The sequence below is a fragment of the Tinamus guttatus genome, unplaced genomic scaffold, assembly GCF_059628265.1.
Source record: "Tinamus guttatus ecotype Peru unplaced genomic scaffold, ASM5962826v1 Tinamus_guttatus_pri_ptg000153l, whole genome shotgun sequence".
Classification (NCBI taxonomy): Eukaryota; Metazoa; Chordata; class Aves; order Tinamiformes; family Tinamidae; genus Tinamus; species Tinamus guttatus.
Window position 1 is genome coordinate 1112991 of NW_028288687.1, and position 20225 is coordinate 1133215.

The 20225-nt window shown below is 44.3% G+C and overlaps 1 protein-coding gene across 1 annotated transcript in view; it reads right to left on the reverse strand.

Moving 5' to 3' along the window:
- Window positions 1–20225, reverse strand: part of PATJ (PATJ crumbs cell polarity complex component) — a 129782-nt gene that overhangs the window by 33866 nt on the left and 75691 nt on the right. The window contains exons 26-28 of the mRNA XM_088522420.1: window positions 16633–16829; window positions 11033–11124; window positions 847–919 (exon numbers count right to left, since the gene is read on the reverse strand). Coding sequence (XP_088378546.1) covers window positions 847–919; window positions 11033–11124; window positions 16633–16829 — 362 coding nt within the window. The remainder of the gene's footprint in view (window positions 1–846; window positions 920–11032; window positions 11125–16632; window positions 16830–20225) is intronic.

A 20225-nucleotide genomic window follows, 5' to 3' on the forward strand; every position in this document is an offset into this window, starting at 1 on the left:
GGAGTCTGATGCCCCAAATTTATCAATTCGAGGCAAGTCTAAACCTGGATTGAATTATAAAGCATGTTTTGCTTTATGAGCTCAAATAGCAAATAGAAATAGAATTAAAAAGCAACAGCCAAGCTAACCACATGCTTTATCTACAGAATTGCATTACAGTACATGGGCATGTGAGAAGGGTGACAACATGGGGACACTGCAGGGATTTGTGATGCACAAGACAGCAGTCAGGCAACACTGGGGCTCAGAAACCAGCTACAGCATCACCACCCCGAGGAAGGTGTGTGTTGGACGACTGTCCCCAACAGCACCCTGCATGAGAGCTCCCTGTCTAAACAGCTCATGTCTGCGCTGGGGGCACGGGGCGAAGCTGTTGGCCACCCTAATTCTTTTTTATGGATGCAGAGAGGAAGATAGTTCTGCCCTGCTGGAGCTGGAGAAGACAAGATGTGAGTCCTGCCCTCAGAAATGCTCCTTTCTGCGCTGTGAGAAGATATGGAGATTCCAGGCAAAAGCTCCTCACCTTAACTACTCCAAACGGCTGAAAAAGAAACAGATTTCCATTCAGAGATTTGTTTTCTCCCTGTATGGTAATAAAAACTCTTTATTGGCTGCCACTTTGTACCACGCCAACTTTCAGCAGAAGAATAAAAGAAAAAATGAGAAGAATAAAAAAAAAGCGGGGGAGGAGAGGGAGAACACACCTATCAGGTCAGGTTTCAACCCAACACATCTTATGATTTACTGTTTGATTGGACAAGGTGCTTGAATTTATAATGAACATCTAATTATGATTAATCTAATTTAGCAAACTGTAATGAAAAATATACAGTACATCAACCTTACCTCAATAGAAGAGTGAGAGCTGGAAGGCAATGGGAAAGGAGTAACAGCCATCTGATTGACTGCATCTTCATTTCTACAAAACAAAAAGCAACACATTACACACTAAACTGTAATGGCAAACTTTCTTTGAGTTGTTTTTGCCCATTAGGAAAATACTATTACCAGTGTAAAAATAAACTGTTTCCTAAACCTCTGCTTTTGATAAGCAAGCGCTTCATTTCTGCTTGTGTTCTTTGCCAGAAAACAGACTGCATCGCTTCTTGGGACCTCAGTAGTTCCCTCTGAGAAATACTAACTAACAACGTATGCCTTGGAAATCTAGCTGAATGTGGATTGCCAGAGGATGCATTTGGATGTACGTTCCCTATACATCAATATGGTGAAGAAAGGAAGAACAATTCTGGCCACCCTTGCTAAATACAGAATATTCTATACTTAGAGTCAGGCAATTAGGTAGATTCAGGCAATATGCACCACTATGTCCAAAACACATTTGTATAAGTAGACAATTAAAAGAACAAAACACAGGAAATTAAAACATATTTTTTAGAATTCTGTACATATTTCTTTTTCCCCTAGCACTAAATATTCAGAAAAGTCCTTCAAATCTAATATTTAAGGATGTAATATTAACACTAGTTGTCTTAGTCACAGCAGTCACATCATGCAGCCTTGACTAAGCTCTGCCTTAAGGTGGGGGTTTTGGTTCCACAAATCCTGCACCGCAAGACCTTTGTGTGCTAATACTTACATGGCCTCCTCTAATGCTGTCTATGTTTATTAACAGCTTCTTTACACTCTATAGGCATGGCTGAAGCATGTATCAGTAATAGCTATTTATCAAAATAGTTTGCTTTTTTGTCTTTGTTTACATTTCTTGTAGTTTTTTTTCTAAAAGACCCAATATAAAAACTTGGAACAATTTTTTTAGAAAAATATAAGTAGAAAATAAAGTGATTAACTTAAATTCCCCTATGCATAAACTCAGCATTCTTTTTATCTGAAGATGCTTTTTGTACATGGCGGCTACATCTTACTACTTTAACGAGCAATCCCAAGAAAGTTGCTAATACCTTTGTAACCAAATTTCAAAAGCCTTTTTTTTATTAAATACCACTCTGCCTCCCAATATTTTTATTCCAATACCATTTACAGTTACTTGGCTTGTGAAATTAGCTCTGCATTTTTGGCCTTTATAAAAATCAAACTAAGTAAAATATGATTTAAGTATTATTGTTGTGACACATGAGATAAGAAAAAGACTCCAAATTCTGCATCAAAACTGTATTAGCTGTATGAGTTTTCTGTTTCTTGAGCGAGCACAGCACAGAGGCCAGGAACACGATGCAAGGCTGGTTTTGCTAAGGGTTCAAGGATGCCCCCCAACCTCTGCTCACCCAACAGCGATGGAGGAGGAAACGTTAACGTTGTCACTTCATAAAAGCAGAGTGTGAGATGACAGGACTCGACTTGTCACGCAATGGGTCCCCTGGGCTTGACCTACTATACTTCCCACTGATACTTCCCACCATTATATTCCCAACTGTATTTCAGGTTACCTTCCCCTCCTCTTTCATTTCTAGAGGAAAATATCAGCCTAACACGTGTTTAAAATCAATTAATGGAAATATCTGGAAGAAAAATGTCTTATTCTAACCCTGAAGAGTTAAACACATGAAGCCTGTATGTGCCGATCACTGAAAGACAACACGATAAATCAACAGCTCTCAGCAGAGCAGAGGACGGGAAATTAAATCACAGGCATTTGAAGTGATAAATCCCCTCATGCGAAGGTTGGGGAATTCATTTACTTATCTTCAACCAAACAGCCCCACAGTTCAAACAAGCCGATCCCCGCCGCGCTCGGCTCCGCTCCTGGCCCTGCTCGAAGCTTCGCAACAGCCCGAAACGGTGGCAACGTTGGGGCTGCGGCGGCCGGCGACGCAGGAAGCGCTCGCAGGCGGCCGGGAGGAAAGCGGAGCAGCACGGAGAGTCACTCACGGCATCTACGCGCACTCCACAAGCCAAGTGCACCTCTATCCCAGCACGGGGAGTCACTCACGGCATCTCATGCACTCCACAAGCTGAGTGCACCTCTATCCCAGCACGGGGAGTCACTCACGGCATCTACGCGCACTCCACAAGCCAAGTGCACCTCTATCCCAGCACGGGGAATCACACACGGCATCTATGCCCACTCCACAAGCCAAGCGCGTCTCTATCCCATCAAACGTATTAGGCAGGGACGCTTCTCTTCCTCTTATCTTCACGCTACCGATCCCGTGTTGCTTCCTAACCTGTAAGAATAAGCCTGCAAATCTAAGGTGTCCAAGACAGCTAGCAATTTTGGGCTAATTATAGAGATTTTTCTGACAAAGCTCTGCATGAAGTACAAACCTCACGAAAACAGGCCTCGCCTCTGCCCTTACCTTGCAGCTGCAGCACCTGCAGGAAAAGCAAACTTGAAAAACACAAGTTCTTCATGGATGTTTGTAAGAAATATCTTTCTAAAAACTGCTACCCCCAGGCTTCACTACAGAGTGCAACATACCTAATTATATAAACTAGGTTCTCCAGTGCATGTGCACACGGCCTGGTAAGTGCCATCACTGGGCTAACAGTTTTACACACTCTTAAATGAAGGACATTTTTATTCTACATATTAAAAGCTAACACTCACAAGGAAAAAATGCCCTCAAATAAGATAACAAAAAGATATCCAACTCCCCAAAACACAAGGTTGCAAACGCCACAACTTGCAGTCTCCCCTTGCTTGGGCTCATGCATATTTAAATACTTCAATGAATGCTGCTTCAAAGGAGCCTTCAAAGCAGTATCAAATTGGGAAAACATTTTAAAGCGACAGATCTAATAATTAATTGTTCTTTTTGCTCTCCAGTTCTACAAGGATCGTTGATTAAAACATAAATGTATTTACAAGGAAAAGAACCAGCTAAGAAATCTGATAATATTCAAATCAGAGTGATCACAAATGAACATTTAAGGCTTGCCAACAGCTGCTCTCATAACCTCAGAGGAAGCTGCCTGCAGCAACGTGGCTGAACCACGATCACGTAACGCTAAGCACGGAAAATACTTGTTCTGCATGAAGAATGAGACTCCTCTCGACTGACTCATCTTGGCTGAGAGAGCACCCAAACTTCCTCTCTAGCTGGTACAGAAACAAGACAACTCCAAGGACAACTCACCCAGCACCTACGTGGGTTAATTTAGGGTTGGAGCCACTGAATGGCCCTGGGGGGGCTGCTGCCGACTGTTCCTGACCACAGAGAGAGACCAGGAGACCTGTGGGTGATGAAGGGAAATGAACCTGCTCTCCAGTTCTCTGCAGCTGCGCAATCCAGCAACAGCAAAAGGATCATTTCCACAAGCGCTTTGTTGGGGACTGTGGCTGCTCTTTGGAAATGCAAAATATATCGAGAATCTGGAGCAAAAAATGACACCTCACATGCAACTGCATATTTTAGTTAGAACTGACTTTGAGACCAAGGAACTGAATTTTGCCTGAGGACTTATGATTCCCAGGGGTTTTGGTTGGAGTACCAGGCTGCACAAGGCCCTGCAGGTTAACAACAAATCCAACATTGCCCATTTCCTGTTTTCAGCAACTAAAAAAAAAAAAGGAATAAGCAAGGCCAAGATTTCCTATTTTCTCATCTTTATTTTCTTATAAATGTTTATTTGGAGAAGAGCTGCAGGAAAGCTGAACATGGGGAGGGCACGCAGAATTTTTGCTTCAGATGGATGAAGACAAATCCTTTGTACTGGGCTCACCTGGAAAAATGCTTCCTGCTACCAGCAGGCACGGTCTTGTTCTTCATTTCCCCTCCACTCACCATTAACTATGTAAGAACCAAATGAATACACGAACTTTAAATATGTACTTAAAATGTTCACTTAACCTGCACTTCAGGTCACGAAAGGTTGGAGAGCGACCAATTACTTAATTTCCTCGACCGCGGACTTGTTCACACATATGGACTGCAGCAAAGAAACAGCTCTGCAGAAAACAGCAAAAGAATTTCCAGCCAGCTTGGTATATACCAAGCAGCTGGCAAGGGTTTATTTTCAAAGCTTTCCCACATGAAAGAACCCAGTCAAAACAACTGAAAAATAGAGCTTGTACTATTAAAACACAGTTATATGATCTAGAATGAATTTAAAGCAAAAATATTGCCAAAGCATAAAATAACTCAATTCCTGGTATATGAGATCACTTAGAGAGGACGTAAAAGATTCAGTGAAAGTCATAGCCACAGTAAGTGTGAAACTGCACCGTGAACTTTCTCCTTTCACTGTGAAATGGCCTGATCTCCTAGTCCCTGTCCTTGCTTTACCCATCCTCAGACAAAATGCAGCAATCTCTCATTTCATGTCCCCATAAATACCAAGTGATTAGTCTTGAAAATTACACCTAGAAATGGAGGGAGGGCTAAAGGGACAGAGAGCTGTGGGCTTCACTCCGAATCTCCCATTCCATCATCACAAAGCAGTGACAAGGTAACTCCAGGGGTGGGAAAGCCACTGGACAGTTAAGAGCTAGTACTTACAGGGGCAAAATTCTGCAATGTTTTACTCTTACAGAATTCCTCAAACCACCCTTTTTTTTCTTAAGAGAAAAAAGATATACTGAAGAATGAATCACAGGACTGAACTCAGCTTGAAATGGTTCAGGATCAATCACATTCCCTTTGATGCAAGCATTCAAGCTATATTTGCTCTGCTTATTATCCCAACACCAAAGCACCAAAACAGATTAAAAGCAGTTAATTGAGCATAGACAAAACATGACATTTGCTGAATCATAAAATTCTCACTCTAAAAGAGTATTCCAATATAACCTGGATTTCCTACTACAAAGGCAAATACTAATTACTCTGTTTTTTATGACTCTGGAATGCACATCCAAATAGTCCACTGGGTATGAAAACCGTCCTGTTCTGGGGGCTGGGGCATAGGGATTCCAGAAAAAAATAAGTCCCTTTCTCAGCTTCCTGCCTGGCCAATTCTCAGTATTGGAGATTCAGGTGAAAAATATCTAAAGGAGCCTAAGACATCTACATGTCCTATTCCCACTGATTTCCACTTGTATTAGTGTGTGAAATGCCTCTGAAAGCTGCACCCAAATTATTGGTAGGTATTTCTGGTATTTGGAAGCCAAAAAGACAACCTACATTTGTGAGACTTGCAGGCCAGGTAAGATGGTACCTAACACGAGTCCCAGGAAGCCTTTGGATGGCGCCAGTTCTTAGGAAAACCACGCAGCACTGGGGTGGTGGTTTTCCCTGCTTGCTAAGTTGTGTGAGCAGGCTGAATGCCTCCAAATTTGTTACTGTACAGAGCAACAAAATACGAGATGCTCTGAGTCGGGAGGGACGCGGGGAGAAGTGATGACACTAACTGCAAACCTTTTATATGCTATTACAAGCTTATGTAACTAATGAGACCGCAGGGAAACGGGCCTGCGTTCAGACCCACATCTTGGAATCTGGCCAAAATCAACTGTTTTAAATAACCACTGTCAATTTAATGGTGGGAGAGATGCTCATAACCCAGAGGGAGAAGCCTTCAAGTATAAAGGGGTTCTCCCAGCCCTTGATGCACTGTGCCTCACCAGCAAAAACATCAGGAGAGGATGGGAATGCACTTGTAACACTCCCTGGATATGTATTTAAAAAAAAAAAAAAAAAAAAAAGTGTGAACAGATTTTATAGAGCAGATTTGGAGTTAGGAACTTAGGAAAAATCAGAAGGCTGATGACATCTTTTATTCTTTTTTTTCTTTTTTCCTCCCTAGAAGTCCAGGTCCAACCAACACCAAATTATTTACTGATAGAAATTACAGAACTGGTTTTTACAGAGAGGCTTGAATTTCTGGAGTTCTTCTTTGTAACTGCTTAAGCTTATGGAAATATCCCCCTTTCCAGTCCCACTGGTAGTAACAGTCCCTGTAGGTTTTGGCTGTGTTACCCTGCAGTTCCGTGGGCTGAAAAAACTCCTTTCCCTCAGACCATGTTTTTAGGATAAATTTGGATTTTTTAGATCAACTTTCTGGTCAGCAGGTCGAACTTTTGGAGATGAAGGCAACAGTCTGCAGTTGCAATAAAATGATTTATTACATTTTCCCTTCGGTACGAGCTTTTCTCCCTAACAATATAAAAGGGAACTACACTGGTGTCAGTGCTCAGGAAGAACAGAACATTATTTCTGTTGCAACTAGCCCTTCCTCGCTTTCAAAGCGGAGCAAACACAACGGTATCCTGCTCTTTCCACACCATTAGAGCTGACAGGAAGATATCTGAGCGCAGCCAAGCAGCAAAGCTACCAGGAGAGCTCACAGCCTGCTGCACTCAGCGCTTGTTCTCAGCTGGAAAAGCTACTGCACATGGGAAAGACAGCTGGAGACCCAAGGTACCTGCTACTCCCTACATTCAGCCGGGCTGGCACTGTAATTCATTAAGCAGGGGCATTTCAATATCTGCATTTTATAACACTGTTTTAAAATATATCAAGCATGGAAGTTGTTCTACCAAACTATAGCACTGACAAGACCTCTGGGACTAGCAGTGTCTCTCAGTTCATGACTTCAGCCAATCTCATCCACTAACTTTGAGGCCTCAGTTTTACGAAGTTGAAACGCCAAGGCAGAAAGGGTTCATGGAATGTGTATTGTAGCAGAAAGGAAAATTGTTCTTTCACTTTATGACTCACCTGGTAGATCCACATCCTAAACTGGTATCTGTGCAATTCTGAGACACCTCTTCTCCCCGAGCAGCATTTCCTGAGCTGCAGCCAGTGCTCCCCCAGGGGAGAGCGTTACTCTTCACCGCTGCCGCGTGGCTGCTCAGCTCTGCACAACACTCACCCGCTGTCAGTGGCAGGGAGCAGGGACAGGCTTGTCCCTGCAGAATTCCAGTTCCTCAGAATTCTGGAGACTTAAGTTTATAACCTGAACAGCAATATTTAAACAGTGAAACTTTATTTTTTTTCCCCTAAGCCCTAGGGAGCATGACAAGACTTATCCAACAGCCATTTCTTATGGTAATTCAGAACACTGTGAGAGCCTCTTTCCAACTACTTATTCGCGGACAATCTTCACAGGGGAAATTCTGAGTAAGAACTTACGTGGCCTTTACTACTTCAATAGTACAAAGCACCCTGGGCATTTCCAAACGCAAGGCAAAGCACGCGTTGGGAGGACCTTTGCTGCAGCCCCGCAGCACTAAGCCGGGCTCCGGCTGCAGTTCCATACACTCAGCTTTTGCCCCTGGAGCTTCCAACCCAGACACATTTTCCACATGCAACTAAGTAATGGTGAGTGAGTTGTTGTACATAACATTTAATTTTCAATAGCTGAAGAAAGTAACACAGGAGCTGCAGGCAAGATCATTAATCTCCTCCAGATCCTCTGTGCTGCCAAGTAGAGCAACTCATTCTTCATTGTGCTAATGCTGCTCTTCCATCATTTCTGTATATGCTGTACAGACAGAGCCATGCCAGTAAATGTACATATTTATATGCATTCACCCTCCCAATTATTACATTGCTTACAGGCTGTGTATGAGCGAAGGATACCAAACTATACAAAACATGATGCATACGTTGGGGAGAAGATCACATTGTGGGGGATAAGCGCCCAACAGAAACCAGAGCTGATACATATATATTCATGAATCTCCAAAATAGCAAAGTATGTTGAACTCTGAAAGAGACACAGCTTTTTCCCTACTCAGGGCCATAAGAGCAACATGGCCTGAACTACAGATCGTAGGAGACACATAGACGGGTCTTAGCTCACCCACAGACCAAGAGGAAAAATATTCATGCTTGGAATGAAAGAAAATCCTTGTCATTCTTGGTTACGAATAACAACAACAACAAAAAAAAAGCAGAGTTGCTGAATACATTCTTTGCTTCGGTGTTTACCAAGGGCAGCCCTTTAGAGTCCCAGGCCCTAGGGACAAGAGAAGAAGCATGGAGAGAGGAAGACTTGTCCTGGGTAGAAGAAGATTGGGTCAGAGAGCACCTAAGGAACCTTGATACCCACAGATCCATGGGCCCTAATGGGATGCACCCGAGAGTGCTGCATGAGCGGGCAGAGGTCATAGCTAAGCCGCTCTCCATCATCTTTGAAAGATCCTGGAGAATGGCGGAGGTGCCGGAGGACTGGAAGAAGGCCAATGTCACGCAAGTCTTCAAAAAAGGCAAGAAGGAGGACCCAGGCAACTACAGGCCAGTGAGCCTCACCTCCATCCCCGGAAAAGTGATGGAACGGCTCATACTGGCTGTTGTCTCCAAGGCACAGGGAGGACAAGAAGGTGCTCAAGAGTAGTCAGCATAGATTCACCAAGGGGAAATCATGCTTGATTAACCTGATAGCCTTCTATGATGAAATGACCAGCTGGGTAGACGAGGGGAGAGCGGTGGATGTCGTCTATCTCAACTTCACCAAGGCTTTTGACACCGTCCCCCACAACATCCTCCTGGGCAAGCTCCGCAAGTGTGGGATAGATGAGTGCACAGTGAGGTGGATTAGGAACTGGCTGGATGGCAGGGCCCAGAGAGTGGTGATCAGCGGTGCAGAGTCTAGTTGAAGGCCCGTAGCTAGCGGGGTCCCCCAGGGGTCAGTCCTTGGTCCAGTCCTGTTCAATTTATTCATCAATGACCTGGATGAAGGCACAGAGTGCTCCCTCAGCAAGTTTGCTGATGACACGAAACTGGGAGGAGTAGCCGATACCCCAGAGGGCTGCGCTGCCATCCAGAGGGACCTGGACAGACTGGACAACTGGGCGGTGAAAAACCTCATGCAATTCAACAAGGCCAAGTGCAAGGTCCTGCACCTGGGGAGGAATAACCCCAGACACCAGTACAGGCTGGGGACCGACCTTCTGGAGAGCAGCTCTGCAGAGAGGGACCTGGGCATCGTGGTGTACAACGAGTTGACCATGAGGCAGCAGTGTGCCCTCGTGGCCAAGAAGGCCAATGGGATCCTGGGGTGCATTAAGAAGAGCGTCTCCAGCAGGTCGAGGGAGGTGATCCTGCCCCTCTGCTCAGCCCTGCTGAGGCCACATCTGGAGTATTGTGTCCAGTTCTGGGTCCCACAGGACAAGAGGGATGTGGAGCTGCTGGAGAGAGTCCAGCGCAGGGCCACAAGGATGATCAGGGGCCTGGAACATCTGCCCTATGAGGAGAGGCTGAGGGAGCTGGGCCTGTTCAGCTGGAGAAGAGAAGGCTGAGAGGGGACCTGAGCAGTGTCCGTAAGTATCTCAAGGGAGGCAGTGAGGAGGATGGGGCTGGCCTCTTTTCAGTGGTGGCCACCGACAGAACTACAGGTAATGGCCACAAACAGAAAGACCAGAAGTTCCACAGGAACTTAAGGAAAAATTTCTTGACAGTGAGGGTGCCAGAGCACTGGAACAGGCTGCCCAGAGAGGTTGTGGAGTCTCCTTCTCTGGAGATCTTCAAACCCACTTGGACGCAGTCCTGTGCCACGTGCTCTAGGTGACCCTGCGTGTGCAGGGGGTTTGGACTAGGTAACCTCTAGAGGTCCCTTCCAACCTTAGGCGTTCTGTGATTCTATGATTCTCACTCAGCTGAAAGATTCCACAGGTGTTAGTGTGTTCCCTTCTACACACAGCCACCACAGGGCTCCTTCTCGTGTTCACGTTTCTCCATACAAATAAGCCCACCTCTCAAAAACTACTTCCAAGCCCATTCCAAGCTATCCTTCACCCGTGCATCCAGCAGATACCCCACACTTGCCTGCTCTTCCCACAAGAGCTCCTCTTACCCGTGCACCCTTTTAACCCTCTCTGCAAGCCATGTTGCAGCTGGTGCTCAGTCCTTCTCTGTGCTTCTCTGCAGGGACCAACCTGCAGCACCCTGGTCAGCTCGGGGAAAAGAAGCTCCTGCCAGGGTGCTCTCAAGCCCAGGAGGGGCAGCTTAAGTTCCCAGCAGACACCCCAAAACAGGCACTCAATTACAGTTACATTAGATCTTATTTTTAGCATTATTAAGGAGAACTCTTCAAAAGCTCTGAGCCCATTAGTCAAGGAAGAGGTTTGCTTCACTTCAAAGAGAACTGAGGAAATTGAACACTCACAAAACCAGGTCACGAATGTAACAAGCTAAAATATAAATAAACGTTCTGATGAGAACTGTCTTACCGTATGAAAACCAGCTTGACCTTCGATGGGGCAGTCTTAATTATTGCAGAAGCATTCTGGTGACTTCTTCCATACAGTATCTGATTGTTTATCTGTCAAAACAAAATGATGAGTTTTGTAAATATGGATTTTTTTTTTAATTTATAGCACACAATGCAAGACTTCTAAACTTTCCTGTACCTTATCTAGAGGAAACCAGCAGTTTAGGAATAGCTGCTATAAAGACTGCAGTGATTCCTCATTTCCACTGAGGGAAACCAAAGTGAGGGCAGAGCTGGCAGGAAGAACAGCTAAAGGATGTGCCCTATCACGTCTGTCATTAAGGAGCAAATACCTAATTAGAGCAACAAAACCAAAGTGCTACCTTGGACAGCTTTTCTGCATGCAAACAAATGCTGAAGTTTTCTGAAGGAAAGAGCCTGGCTCTAAAAGCAGCTGCTTCAGGACTTGGCTTTTTTGAGGAACCTGAAGTTCTTTCCCAGTTTGAGGAAAACGGGATATCGCCTGTTCCCCAGCATCACGCTCAGCCAGGGAGCTTAACGCAACCATCTGACACCCCAGCCCACACTGCTAACCAGAGAAAAGCCTGAAAATACACAGCAAAATACACGTAAAGTTACATCGTGCGTTCAAAGTAGACTCCTAATATTCAGTGATTTTGTTGAGGTAATTTCTCACAGTTTAAAAATAAATTATTCCCTGGGAATACTGTATGTTTCACAAACTGTTTGGAGTTAGTTAAATTACCATCAATTTTTCCAAGTAACAGACTTTTCAGATTAGAATTTATAGTCTTTGCACCAGCTAAATTAATCCTATTCAGTAGATGCATCAAACAGTCCAAAATTTAATTAGCTGTGAGCTGGGCCTGTAAGTTCTAATTATTTAATTATACAAAAATGAAAGGGTAATCAAAGTAATATATCTCCACAAGGTTTTGGACCATCTAACATAAGTTATTCCAGACAATATTAATTTTTCTTTTTTTAAAAAGGTTAATTTCTTTTGCAAAACAAATCGATGTTGTACAGACTTTAGATGAGTGAAGCACAAAAGCTTACTTTAAAAAAGGAGAAAGAACATCTAGGATTTCATAAGCAACACCATTATAAATCTCTCCATTTAAAGAAAGGATAAGTCAGATTAACCAAAGGAGTATTTTAGGAGTCCAAGACTGCAAACCTACTAATTGCACTTTATTTTTCCCATTAAAGATAATCAAAGTTTAAAAGAAAAAAAGAACAAAAAACTTTCTCTAAAAGAGAAGAAAAATTTACCTAAGTTAGCCTCAACTCAGTGGAGAGAAAGGAAAAACCTTCCACAGATGCGAGGCCAGGTCAGCAAACACAAGTTTTAATGCTGGATCCTTATACAACTTCACAGTGTTTTATGGCTCATTTTATCACATATCTCAAATTTACAGTTGCCCACACCTACAAAATTTCTGTTTTACAGCTTCACACATTAAGGTAGCAGGAAAGCAAAAATGCACTGAAATATGAACTTTTAAACAAAGAGGAAAAAGAATGAAAGGATTATTTGCTTCTCAAACTTTAATTTGCAAAAGAGGAACATTTGATATGGATATTAAAAAGAGGAGTTTTGTCTTTACTAGGTGCGAGTAACATAAACTGATGAAATTAATAGCATCTGATTTTTAAAATCATGTCAAATGATACCTCCAAACTAGTAAAAGACCTTACACGATAGATTAGCTTTCTGTAATTATTACTTCTTTGCAAAAAATGCATTAGGTTCCCTCTAACCACAGGAATTCTAACATTTTGAGATTTAACTAGATTCTATGAAACAATGGGAAAAGTTACAAAATTTTTCATAAGTCTGATTATATGAACTGAAAATCCACGCACAAAAAGCCTCAGCTAATCAACATGAGGGAAACAGCAAAAAGAAAATATAATCAATTAGGATATGAATTCTTCCTTCTTCACTCCATTTCTTGCCCAGCACATGCAACTGAAGGCACCAACAGACCATAAATCCCATAAAGACCGATAATCCCCTGCCCTGCATTGCAATTTGGCTTTGCCTCATTGACTAGGCAGCAGCTAATCCCTGTTGTTTCCTACAGAGAGGATGGAAAGAAAAAAAAGGGCAAAATAGCAAACTGCAGATTGCCCATGCTCTCACGGACAGCAGATTTTTCAGTTCACAGCTTTATCTAATTTTGATTTTGATGGTGATTATCTAATTTTGATAGTGATTTTGAAAAATCACTATCTAACACTAACCTTAACACAAACCTGACCTAACAACCTCTAAAAAATCCATGAAAAAAGCATCTGTGGACTTGTATGAAAAGACCCAAGGGCACTACGCCTCTTCTGCTACCTTCAGGAAATGAATCTCAAAGAACAGAGGCTATAACCATATGCTTTAAATAGAAATTGAAAAAAAAAGAAAAAAAATGGAAATCACTTCTGAGGTAATGAGCCAAGATGACTTCTTTCCTCAAGTGAAAGCACCTCTCTCTTTCTATGGACAAATAACTATCTCTTTTGGGATGGTGCTGCTTGCCCAAACCTAGGTAATTCTCTCAAAATAGAAAATTAAAGAAAAAAAATCCCTATTCATCAACTCCCCCATATCCAAAAAGAGAAGTGACGCCATGCTACTGGCTAGGTAGCTCGTTTATTAAATTTATTGGAGGAAAAATAAATAAAGCACTGCAGAAGGGACAGAAGCTGGATCTGCAGTGACTTCTGCCTGGGACACCAGGCTTCCCTGGGCAGAACTGCACCCAGGGGGGAGCAGGTCCCCTCCACGCGAGCCCAGGCGCGGGAAGAGGGCAGAAAATGCTACACCAGCAGCTGGTTGTAGCAGAGAAGGGCCCACTTTATTAGCAGCAATACAGCCAGCTGATGGGAGATAACAATATTGAGTGGGTGATATTGGGCCAGGCTGCCTACAGCCCGGGGCAGGCCCACGCCCAAAGAAAAAGGAGGAGTTAAAATACATGTAAAGACACCTACTAATCTTCCTCTATTGACAGCCAATGGAAATTATCTGTGGGTGCAGTAGTGCCCTGTGTCTTGGTGGAACAACACTAATGAACAGCAGGATTCACTAGGGCAACTAGGGACAGAGGCAGAAATGCTGGAGGCTTCCTGGGACATGAATCCTTTCTCTTGCTGCCACTCTCAAGCATCAAAACTCATGTGTAATCAAAGATGCAAATATACCTAAAACGCCCAATTATACGATGAAGAGTTGATCTGCCTGCTCACTACTGAGAAGATAAAATACTGTGAAAATGGGTTCAAATGCTTACGAATTTTGAATGGCCGTGGTTTTCCTGCAAAATAACTGATTCCTGGGCAATGGCCAGCAGCACCAGCATATCTGTAGAGTGAAGCACCACCCCACGGAAGAGAAGAGAAGTTGCTCCATCAACCAGTGAAGATGGTGCATTCTAAGCCCCGAATGAAGCAAGGACACCTCGGTGCCTTAAGGTTGCACTGACGCTCTGTGGTTTTAACTGGAGTGAACCAAATAATCTGAATTCTCGCATTTCCTGACTTTGCAGGGCTTGCGTTTGCAGAGTCCTCTTTATTGTAAAAGACATTGCAAGTATAGCTGGTTAACCTCCCTGAGCTCTGCATCACTGCCACGGAAACAGCACGAAATTACCTTCCTGCCCCTGGTGAGCAGTCTACTTCACAAGTAGGAGAGCTCCTAATGGTTACATTTATTGAAAAAAACTGCCAATGTCAATGCCCGTTAGTTCCATTTCAGTGCTGTTTACATGCAACACTGAAATGCTTTTAAGAGGGAAAAACTCAAGGCTTTGAGTAATTGACCACTGGTGTGAACACAAGCTGTCTGTCCATGACTAATGTACAAGCCCTCCTTTGTAACCCAGGGGCACGTTTTGACACCTGATACATTCTCACCAGGGACCAGGCTGAGATCCCCACATCGCTTCATGCAAGCGATGACACTCCTGCCCATGAGTGACATTCCTTTCATCTGATTGCAAGGGTAAACGAGAGAGGTGGTTACTGAAGTCCCTTCGACCTTCACCTTTCTTGTACTGTGGCACTCTTGAAACAGTGAGCACCACTTCCCTTCCACTGAAAAAAACACTCATTTTATCTCCAGCTCAACAAGGAGTCGAGTGAGGGCGACCAGAACACTTTTGAAAATGCTAACATAGCTCCAATGTGCAAATCCTAAGCCTTGAAATATTTGCAATTAATCACAGAGAGTGCATCGTTCAAGTACAGCAACATTTAACAGCAGATCAAACCACCACCAGGAGGAACAACTTGTGAGGTACAAGATGACCCCAGGGAAGTCTTCCCTTTTGGGAGAGCTTGTCAAGACTGCAGTCAACAATCAAGTTTGCCCTCAACTACCTGGTCTGTGATATATGCCAAGGTAAACAGCACCACAGGTCTCTTCCACTAGCACACACCTAAAATCTGTCAGTTTATTTATTTATTTTTTGCAACTGGAATCTGGAACTATGGAAGAGGAGAAAGTTATTTGCCTAACAAACTTCACTAAGGGTTAAAGACTTTCATGTCATTTATCGCCCTCACAAAGAGAATAATAAATTTTGTATGTTGTGATTATTACGAAAAACAAGCCTTTCTTGTACTACATGTCTTGAAAACCTGTAATTATGCAACCGTTAGACAGTGAAAAATGTTTAGGCAATTCAGATTTCTCCCAGGGTATCCCCAGGTAGCCAAATCGCTCCTTTTCAAGTCAAGAAAATTGAGAAAACAGTTGGTGCTCTGATGCCACAGAGATGCTGAAAGATGGAAATTTACTCCCCAGGGCGAGCAGCAGGTCAGCATTAACCTGCCCTTCAGGGAAAGCTTCTCTGTAAAGGCAAAGTCCTCGGGGAAGGCTGATTTTTCAAAGCTATGAAGCAGTTGTGATCCGGGGAACCACAGCAGGCACTGCAGCAAAATGCCATTCTGCAACGGCCAAATGTCAGGGGAAGTATAAGAAATCAGTGTTTTCAGGCTGAAAATGAAGCAAGGAGAAGGGAGAAAAAGTGAAGACAAAATACTTGGTGATGAGCTCTCTTGCCTTGTGGGTGAAATCGTGCCAAACATGACTAAGGAAAATAGTGTGGTAGGATTTTAAGTTACAACAGATCAAAACCAATTACAGCAAGAAATTTTACCTTATTTGCAGGATGGGGAATAACCTTGTCATTTCTAAAAAACACACATGGGAACACTGAGGGGGTTCTGGGTTTTTTTTTGGAATTTAAGGTGTGAATTTCCCTTTGAAACCACATATGCCCTGTGAGGACAGATTTAATATTCCCTTCTTGCCTTTCAACAGTCTCTCCCTAAGCGTAGCTGGAAAACATGCTGAGAGCACAGACTTCACTGACAAGACATTCGTTTTCCACAGGCCAGTGACTTTTGTTTCACTGGAAACACATTTACCTGCCAAAGGCCATGTTCTCAATTGGCATAAATCAGTGCAGTTCCTTGCTTCAGCCACGTAATTTCATTTGCAGGCTTTACCTCAGGTACAAACGATAGCTTTGCCAGTGCCTCTGCCTCTCACTCTCTCCATGTGAACTTTATTTAGCAGCTGAAGGAAACACTTACCTCTAAAAGCTCATCACCAATGTGCATCCTCCCATCTCGGCCCGCGGGTCCATCTGGATTGATGCCAACCACAAAGATGCTCAGGCGAGACCGGTCCTTGTTCCCCGCAAGACTCAGTCCAAGGCCATTTTTGTCTTTCTCAAGCTCAATAATGTGCAACTCTCCCGGTAGGTCTGCATATCTTTGCCTAATTTTTTCTACAAAGATAAAGAAATATAAGATAAATGCAAATGTTTATGAACACAAACACACAACGCAGGGATTTTTTTTTAGCGTTTGCTTTCTGTTAGCAGGTCTTTCCAACGCACTATGTGTTCTGACTGACCCCTGCTTTGCCTCCACTCTCTTCCCAAACAGCTAAGGCCACTGAGGTAACAGACTGCTCTTAGGTATCTTTAGATGGGACTGTGGAAGCCCAGGTTTAGGTCCTGCTGCAAACAGCCCACCCTGTTGTCACTGTATCATGGATTCATAATCCATGAAAATGTACTGCGAGCTCCCATCTTGTCGTGACACAGGAATATGCTTGCTACGCTCTACTTAAAATTATTTGCTGCTGTAGAGCATCTTACTTGGAGCAATTGCCAGTGACAACACAAACCAATGCTCAAGTTTTCAAAAGCAGCCTCACTTGCTATGAAGGTAGTTATTTGTCCCACATCTAAGTTTCACCACTTCCTTGACAGAATGCAATGTGTTTCCCAAGCGATTTGGGATCACTGGGATCGGCAGATCCAAGTGTGCTCGACAGCTGCAGCTGAATGTCTTTTCAGTGCTTTTCAGAAACACAAACATCCGTAACTTTTGATTCCACAGGTCAATCATGGGAAGGGTAGTTTTTTCGGTCAGCTTCATAACATCAGCTGCATCCAGCGCTGCAACTGGGCTAAACACTAAAGAGGCAGATGAAGAAATTCTGCTGCGACTAGATACCAACCTTAGCACAAAGCCCAAGGTGAAGGAGACTGATGCATTATGCATGAAGAGGAGAGCGAAGAGATATTGCACATTCAGCCATACCCCTGAGTCAGCAGCAGCAGCTGGATCAATATTAGCTATTACCATTCCACCACGGGGCACCATATTTTAGCAGGATGATTTAACAGCTGTAGTGAATGTTTCCATGACAACAAGGAAGAGAGGAAAAAACAGGGAAAGGGAGGAAGAAGCCACTAAAAGTGAAACCTGCCCTGTGTCCCCTTCCACCATGGGCTGTCCCCAGTTCCTGCACCCAGGAGCGAGGACACGGTCCCAACACTCCCATCGCTTTATTTTCAGGACTGTATTTCCCTGCCTCTCTCAAATCCTCGCTGGCCTGAGCATACTATAATGACAGTATTACTATCAAATATATGCCCAAGCTCATATAATTGCATTAAATGGTAGCAGTGTTGCTGCATGATTCTTTAATACACATTCTGAAACCATTAGTTAAGAAATAATTAGGGGTGTCACTCACTGCTTGATTTGGAAAGTGCAGTTGTGCAGCTTGGTAGGCAGGGTATCCTCTGCAGGAAAACAGGAGCAAGGAAAGGTCTCAGGAATGGCATTGAGGGTAGAGAGCACACGTGCTGCCTGGGGTGCTTTATTCACACTGCTGAGGCCTCCCCTCTTTTCCCATTGACCCGAGGCTGCTATTAAGCTTTTTGCCACCTGTAATTAGCCCCAAGCCTGAGCTCGTCACAGGGCAGCAGGCAGCTGCACAGTGCTTCCTCCTGGAAGCCTTGGAAGCATTAGGAATAGTCCCCAGAAAAGGGGGAGCAAGGAAGCAGCGCTCCGGCCGGACCAACACGGCTCCTCGTTCTTGTTTGGCAGTGAAAGCCTCGGTGCCTGAGGGCGACGCTGCTGGCGCTGGACACGGCGCCCGCTGGCAGAGCCGCCGCTGGGACCCACAGCACCACCGAGTGCCAAGAGCTTTGCAGCGTCTCCTCCAGCCGAGCAGCACAAAATGCTCCTCACAGGGGTAAAAACCATTTGGAGGTTTACGAGCGCGGCGCGAGGTGCTCCATGTCGTCCTCCAACAGCACCGGCTGGGGCTCCTGCAAACACCACCTCCCACCATTAAGGGCTTCCAAGGGTCCATCCTCAGGAATGAGGATGTCTGGTAAATACCGCACACCCTTCCCCGTGGTGTGCGCGTGTTACGTGCCCTATCTGCACACAGATACGCACCCAGCTGACCCCCTGTAACGTTCCAGCCATTGGCTCGGTTTGCCTCCTAATTGGACTCTCTTAAACAAGTATTTGCTGCCTAAACAAACATGCATCCACGGCATCTCCTCTGCAATGCCCTTTTCAGCTGCTGGCACCGCGCTGCAGCCCTGTGCCTCGCACCGGGGAGCCCGTCAGCATCTGCTCGTGCAGCAAAGCCCGTTATTTGCCTTCATTAGCCAACACTTCACACAAGGTAATTGCAATTCTGCTGCTCCTGTGTTACACGGGGGACGTGGCATTCTCCACTCAGGCACTGCCTGGAGTTGTTTCCACGTTTGGTGACCGTGTGCTTATCAAAACTTCCTATCATACCAATGATACGTAGCGATCTAAAGCAGAATCCTCAGTTTCTTTTAAAAATACCGTATGGATGCAATGTGAACTAGAAGCACCAGCATAGACTTTAGTGATTACTCCTGCAAGAACATTCCCCAGTTACAACAGCAGAAAACTGCCCTGGAAATGAAAGGCACCTGATTTCAAGTGACACACAGTTACGCTGCTGCATGTGTTGCCCCATTCCTATTATATTAAACAGAGAGATAAAAGAAATAAATGGGTAAGATGTGCTCAGGACATTTGAGTTTCCGTGACCTTGTCTTGTAACAGATATACAATTCATCTGTATTGAAAAACAGACACCACTTCTCAGGAAGACAAGAGGCTCTTTAAATTACAAAGATACATAAGAGTCTTGCAAAAGGCTGAGCAACCTGCTCCCCAGGGCTGCTCAAATCTCCAGTTAAATGAGCTGAAAGGGAAGGAGGATCTCTTCATAAATGCGGTCTCTCTGCATGATGCACATTAGAGTCCATCCAGAGAGCTAAAGAGGAAAGAAAAAACTCGGGGTGACTCAGCACTGTGACTGGTTTTGGTAGCAGGTTGTAAATATTAAAGCCATCAATGCAAAATATGGAAAAGGAAAGGGAGGAAGAAAATGAACCACAAAAGGAAACAACAGATGATATTTGTACACAAAAGGTGATAGATGCTGAGGTTTTCCCATCCCTCTTGCATTGCCTCAGATAACTATTAGCAACATATGCTGCCTTTTAGAGGCTCTGCGACGGTCTCATTTATCAGCCTGCGCTAATGGTCCCCAGCTACCGCTGTCACCGCGGAGCACGTAACGCGGTGGCCGCTGCCGCGACGCCGGTGCCCGGGCAGCTGCGCTGCACAGCCCACGCACTGCTCCTCCGCCAGCAGCCACCAACATCAGAATGCAGCCAGCATCCCCTCCCCGAGCACACCGTGCATGTCAAACAACTAATTCCCTTCTTGGTTTCACTATAAACATTAAAAAAAAAGTCCCCAGAAAGCTAACACTAGAGCTGTGAGGGCAGCACTTCTAATTTCCTGATTACAATTTACAAGAAGCT